Source organism: Crocuta crocuta, unplaced genomic scaffold (genome assembly GCF_008692635.1).
Source record: "Crocuta crocuta isolate KB4526 unplaced genomic scaffold, BGI_CrCroc_1.0 scaffold854, whole genome shotgun sequence".
NCBI classification, from domain to species: domain Eukaryota; kingdom Metazoa; phylum Chordata; class Mammalia; order Carnivora; family Hyaenidae; genus Crocuta; species Crocuta crocuta.
Window position 1 is genome coordinate 1,294,284 of NW_027531536.1, and position 6,978 is coordinate 1,301,261.

Genomic DNA, 6,978 nt, shown 5'->3' on the forward strand with positions numbered 1-6,978 from the left:
CACACACACGCGCGCGCGCACACATGCCACAGATTTATCATCTCTGTTGGCTGGAGGAAGTTAAAAAAAAACAAACAACCTTGGGGTACCTGGGTCACTCAGTTGGTTAAGCATCCAACTTCAGCTCAAGTCATTATCTCGGTTTGTGAGTCTGAGCCCTGCATCAGGCTCTGTGCTGACACCTCAGAGCCTGGAGCCTGCTTCAGATTCTGTGTCCCTCTCTCTGCCCCTCCCCTGCTCATGCTCTCTCTCTCAAAAATAAACAAACATTTAAAAAAAAAAAGCCTCACACACTTCAAGAGATGCTTTTTTAATAAAATCTTCTGTGTGAAGTTTCTTAGAAACCCATTCTTCCTAAGTATTAGGTTGTTTTACATATAATAACTATTTTTTAAATGTTTTTTATTTCTGAGAGAGAGAGAGAGACAGCGTGAGCAGGGGAGGGTCAGAGAGAGAGGGAGACACAGACTCTGAAACAGACTCCAGGCTCTGAACTGGCTGTCAGACGTGGGGCTCAAACCCATGAACCGTGAGATCATGACCTGAGCCGAGATTGGACGCTTAACCGACTGAGCCCCCCAGGCGCCCTGACATATAGTAACTATTTTATACGGTTTTCTTTCATTTTCCGGTCAAACTGTACATGTGAATAACTCCTGCAGAGTAAGTCAACTAATTGAAATCTGAAATAACGTTGCTGTGGAACTAATAGGCAGATACAAGGAAGACCGGACAAGACTAAGAATCAACTGGCACAAGGAAGACTTAAGACAATCATGGTTTTAAAAAGGAAAAAAAGATATTAAAGCAACCAGATACATAGTTATGACAAAGAGTAATGTTCCAGCATCGGGAGAGGTGGTATCCCTGAAATGGATGGACAAGGGAAGTATTACTATTGTAGAAGATTGCTCCAGAAAAGTGACATCTTCAGATGAGAAAGGGACACAATATTCTGGGAAAAAGTGATGTAGAAGGACTGATGGACTCGTGGACATAGATTTCCAAGATAGAGGAAAAGGTTCTCAGACTGGCAGTCAAAGGAGGTCACCGAAGATGTTGATGTGAGTGGTGGGGAGTTGGGGAAATCAAACTGGTCTCCGATTTCTCCATGCTATAGTGCCCAACACAGTTCCCTGTCAGGTTTATGGCGTTATAAGAGAAAAAAGGCATAACCTAAGAATTTAATACTCTTCCAACTTGTCCTTCAGGGAAAAAAAAAAAAATCAATGCTTTCTACAGCTTGCATAGCAACAAATAATATTGTATAAAATTGTAAAAGTTTTAAAGAGGATTCCAACCTCCTGGTATTGTCTTTTATTCCCCCATTTTTTTCATTAACTTCAGAGAAAACTTTTGGAAAATAAAAAATACTTTGTGGTAGACATTTATGAATATTTCACTTTGTTTCTCCATTTTGCTAAGATAACTAAAATTAAAAATTAAAATAGCTCCTAAAAATTAAGTAGCTCCTATAGCATGGTTCTATTAAATTGTGCATCAGTTCTTCTATCTGTATACGTATATAGGATGACTGGGAAAATGGTCACCATTTAATGTTAATATTGGTAGTTTCTGGCTGGATGGTAGGGATTTTTTTCGTGTGTGTTTGTGTGTGTGTGTTTGCATAGCTTGAATTTTAAGTTTATTTTAATTAGTTTGAATCCTTGTAATGACCAGGTGTCACTGTTATAAAAGTTCTAAGTAAATCTATTAAGAGTTTTAGAAATAGATCAAAATTTTTATAAGACACACAAGCAAGAGAGTTTTGTATCTTAAAGAGTAATTTTAAAACAAATTCCCAATGGCCTTGTGAAATAGAGCAGTGATGGCAGGCAACAAAATGGAACCAGGAGACTACATCATGAGGATCACACTTCCCGAGGTGAAGGTATATTTGTTTTCATGGCTAATGAAGAAACACATACTTGCAAAGCTTTCACGTGCGCGCGCGCGCGCACACACACACTGAACTAGAAAGTTATTAAAAACATAGTACGTTTATTTAAACTGTTACTTTTCATAATTCATTGAATCTTATCACAGGTCAATATCTTCATTCCATTACCTTACTGAGTACATTCATTAGTGTTACATAAAACTTCACAAAATTCAGAGTTAAAAGTATAGCTAAGAACACAGTCATGGTCTGCACAAGAGGATTCGCCATTCTGCCACTCTAGTCTCTGATGTGGTTATTTTTTGTTTTGTGGGCCTCTCAACCTTAGACTCCCTTTTGTTATCAAGGAAACGAAGCTGCTCCTCGGAGCTCCAGCCCACCAGGGCCCAGCCACTGCATTATCGGTTCGTATTGACCCAGTGGTACCTGTCCACCCGGTGCATAGCAGCAGGCCTCTGACGCTTACGGGATTTATGCAGCACATAAGCATTTCCCAGGAGGCCCGTACGGCCATCTGCCATATTCTTTTTGCGGGAGACATGGAACCAAGATTGAAAGGGCTGTTTCAAGTTTTCAACCTGAAAAAAGTATAAAAGTAGGTATGAAGATCATCTCTAAATTAATAAGCCAGACCTAAGTACTAAGTACTAAGCCAGACCAGTACTAAGTACAAACCCATGACTCAGAAGGTAAGCCTTTAGAAAGCAGAGTTCAAATGAATAGAAAACACAGCAGATAATCCAGTGGGAAGGGTTATAAAGTCAGGTCTTATCTTTTAAGAAAATTAAATCTTTAATACAACTAAAATACTTAAAAACACATCTTCAAATTTGTGTATATTCTTGGGTTTTCCTCTACCCCACCCTCCCTCACTGGCTTAACCCAAAACTGTCTAATCATGATCTCTAGGGCTAAGGCCTAGAAATATCCATTTTCAACATCCCAAATAACCAATATGGATGTTTTGCAGATCACATTCTCAAAGGACACTGCTCTGCAAAGTATATATCTGACTATTGGTCTGATCCCTAAACGGAAGGAAATCTTTCTAAGCATAAGCACAGAATTAAGGGCACATATTTCCTTGTATGATTTTAAACTTTTATACATATAGAACTATACAATAAACTGTATAGGTCAGAAACTGAACAAGCTATAGAAAAATATTTGCCAATAATATGAAAAGGGGTTCAATTATTTCTAACCTTTGAAGAGCCTGTAATAATACATTAAGACCTCAAATGATGTAAATAGGTAAAGAGAAAATTCATAAGACAGCAAGTACCCAAAACATTTGGGCACATGGAGATTTGTTTTTTAATGTTACTTAAATTAATAGTGTCTAGAACAGATAGCATCTTTAGTAAATTATTTTTAAATGAGAATAACAGACTTTCATCACATAGAGCTGGTTAGACTACAAATAAACTCTAGATGGTACTTTGGCCACATATTCACACCAGTAAAATGCCCATATGACCCAGTAATTCCATGTCTGAGAATCAAATCTCCAGACTAACTTAAAGTTCAGTTATCTCTACAACAGCTTTTTTTTTTTAACATCCTAACAATGTGGAAATAATCTAGATGACTGCCAGTAATAAATTGGTTAAGTAAGTTACAAGGGAAAAAGTAAATACTAAGATGTTATTTAAATTGTTTTAACATTACAACCTAAGTGATTAATTTCAGAAAACATAACAAGTATAGACAGTATCGATAGAGAGTCTGTCTAATGTTTTTCAAATTGTGGATTGCCACCATTTGTGAGTCATGAAATCAACTTAGGTGGTTGAAATCAACTTCGTAGGAAATATTGGGGGCATTATGCCAAGTAAGGGTAAGTATTATTTATTTAAACCTATTTCCAACATATAAATATGCTTATCTTTCTATGGGTTGTGGTTAAATACATATTAGATATATTTATATATATTTACACATATTATATATTAGATATTTTTTAAGAAAAACTGTTTTACATGTTGAGATTACAGAACTTTGACCATTTCTTAATATTACAAATTCCCTAATATGTTATTTTCTACTAGTAAGAAAGTTCACTAATTTTTAATACTTAACCATGAAGGAATTTGGACTAAAGGAAACTTATGTTCAAATAATACATAGCGAAACAGTCGTACAGAAGATTGCATAGCTCCTAAGCACTCTGCCAAGTAAAGAAATTACACAAGAAAACAAATTTCCCAGAAAGTAATGTGATTTTCATCTTTACAGTTTTGTTTTTTCTGTTTTCCATTCGTTTCTTTTCTTTCAGTGAACAAATTCTTTTTAGAATTAGGACCAAAAAAAAAAAAAAAAAGCATAGAGAACTGGACCGCACTCTACCTGATAAATACTCTTTGGATTGCTAACTTTAGGAATGATCTGAGGTTCTTTGTTACAACTTTCTTCATCAGAGGAAATGCCGGAGGCGTAGTCTAATGTAGCTCGATTAACAGCACAGCTGACCTGTTGGGAAAGCTCCCATTCCTCCCATCTGCCTTTAAAAGAAGCAATTGTAAATGGATGATTTTTCTCACCGTACCTAAGTAGGAAAAGAAAATTTAAGTATTAAGCATTCAAAATTCCACAAGTTTTTTTTTTAATCTCTAGCCTTTTCTACAGACTGCTCAACCAATCTGCAAAAAGTTATTTTAAGAAACAAATTGAAATGGCTTGAAGGCAAAGCAAACAAAGACATTGTGACCTTCAGCTTCCACAGAGCGTGGTCAGTGTGGGTATTCTGTAAAGGCTAGCTTGGTGAATTTCTCAGGCAAACATAAAAACTAGTCCCTTTTGATTCAACTAATGGACTGAATTTCAATTCCTCTCCCCTCTTGATGCTACCCGTAATACTTTGACCTTACAATCTACAGGTTGGCAGTAAGGTGCAGTGATTGAAGTCAGATTTCAAAAACAGTAAAACCTTAGTTTGCCAGCATAATTCGTTCTGGAAACATGCTTGTAATCCAAAGCACTCGTACAGCAACGTGAATTTCAAAACCCATTGGCTCAGTTGTGATCATGTGACATTTGGCCTCATGTACTACTCGTATTGCAAGACATCGCTCGTTTATCAGATTAAAATTTATTGGGAATGTTTGCTCGTCTTGCTGAACACTCGCAGAACAAGTTACTTGCAATCCAAGGTCTGACTGCACTGTGTAAAGTCTTTGTGCTTCCCCCGGAAGTCTGTGCTAATGAAGTCTGCATCTGAAACCTTAGCCAGCCAGTGCCCTCACCGCTGATGCAGCGCTGTAGTGGATCATCTCTCACAAAGGTGCACAGAACTGACTATAACCCAAGATTCCAGGGATCCCAGAGCTTACCACCTGCAATGGGATTACTTACCTACAGCACACTTCAAAGGGATCTACCCATATGGTCATCTCCTTTGGAAGTCCCAGGTGAGAGAAATCCACATTACTTTCAGCACAAGCCCTTTCTAGAATGGGATCTTTGTCCTGACTATTATTTATCCTGATACACCTTTAAAAAGGAAGGAAAGGGAAACAAAGACGTGGTGACAGGTGCCTTAGTAGAGAATCATGTGATGGGCCAACTGCTCCAATGCATCAGCTCCCGCCTCACCCACTGACCCCCACACTGTCCCTCCACAGTTTTCTGAATAGAACCATCAACAGTAGCTGCTCACTATGTGGGCTACGTCACTAAATCACACAATTAGTTTTGCCAAATGTCATCTGCAGATCTTTCGTGGCAAACACAAGTTTGAGACTGTTTAATCCACCTCACAGAAGGGGGTTTGCACTATAGTTTTTTCACGGTATTTAAACTGTATAGTTTTCCACTCTGCACTGCCACCTGCTGCATCTCTTCCAAACCCAGAAAGCTTCTGTTACTCAGAGCCTGCCAATGGTCATTACTTCCCTTGGTCAGCATAGACGCCAGCTCTCACCTGAAGGCTTGCCCTTTAGAAGGGCAGTCAGTGTGCCAGTGACTTCTGTAGGTTTCAAACATGATTGTCATCAGCTTTTCTGCAAAGTCTTCTATTTGCTGTTTGCTCAGTTGATCATGTTTTTTCACCAATCTTGTGACAAAGAAGACGGCTGTTGCAATTTCATCTCTCATGATTCAAGAGAGGGGAGGAGGTCTGCAACCGTTCGAAGGAAGCGAGAATCAATTAACTAGAAACTAGGTCACACTTACAATCAACATGTAATTGCCATTTGGAAGTTTTATATACCTTAAACTTAGAAATCATTTGCCGGTCCTTTGTGAACTAAATAAGCGTGTCACTGGTATCAATTACCAAAACAGCCATGAATACCAACTCCTCACTTAGCCAGGTTTTAATATTTTAAAAAAAAAACACCTCTCTTTAAAACTTTAATATACTTAAGAAACAAATGAAACACCAGTATATAACTTAAGTTAAAAAAAAAAGTCCTGATACAGGACAGTAAATTACACCCAAGCACTGCTTTTTAAAAACATATTTACAAAGAGTGAAACATTTCAGGTTATAATAGTTCTAAATGTGGCTCTCAGGTTACATGCTTTAAGTAAAAGTTAAGGTTAATCAAACATACATTATACTTGCCAGGAAAAGTGCTTTAGGCCCAACAACAACAAAGTGGGCCAGAGTTAGAAGACATTCTCCCCCACACCTGTTTTGTTAGTTTTAGGCTGAAGTTTATATAAGCCTGGGTCGCAAGCCTAACGGCTGTTTTACCTTACACAAGTGCTTTCCTTTAGGGTAATTAGATAGCTTCTTCCAAGTCCCCCTCAGTTTGCTCCCTGGTATGTGTGGAGTGAGTTTTTTAAAATGGTCATAGATTTTCCACCTCTATTTGTCTCTTCTATTTTGCTATTAAAATCTTATCTCTTATGACACACATTGAGAATCGAGCCTTCCCCTTCCATATCCTAACATCCTGCATTCCAATAATTTTGTCTCTAACTTTAACTGTCAACATATTAATGAATTTTGTCTTGGAACTTTTCTCAAAAGTAAGACAATTTTCTCTGAACAATCATTATGTTGACTGTGCTCATTAAAAAAAATTTTTTTTAATGTTTTATTTATTTCTGAGAGAGAGAGAGAGAGACAG

The 6,978-nt window shown here is 37.6% G+C and overlaps 1 protein-coding gene across 1 annotated transcript; it reads right to left on the bottom strand.

Annotated features, from left to right (window-relative positions):
- Positions 1 to 2,298: 2,298 nt before the first annotated feature.
- On the bottom strand, positions 2,299 to 5,995 carry BTG4 (BTG anti-proliferation factor 4). Its single transcript, XM_077772703.1, has 4 exons — positions 5,823 to 5,995; positions 5,255 to 5,392; positions 4,250 to 4,448; positions 2,299 to 2,478 (listed from the first exon to the last, which is right to left on the bottom strand). The coding sequence occupies exons 1-4, from the start codon at positions 5,993 to 5,995 to the stop codon at positions 2,299 to 2,301; spliced, it is 690 nt and encodes a 229-aa protein (XP_077628829.1).
- Positions 5,996 to 6,978: the final 983 nt, after the last annotated feature.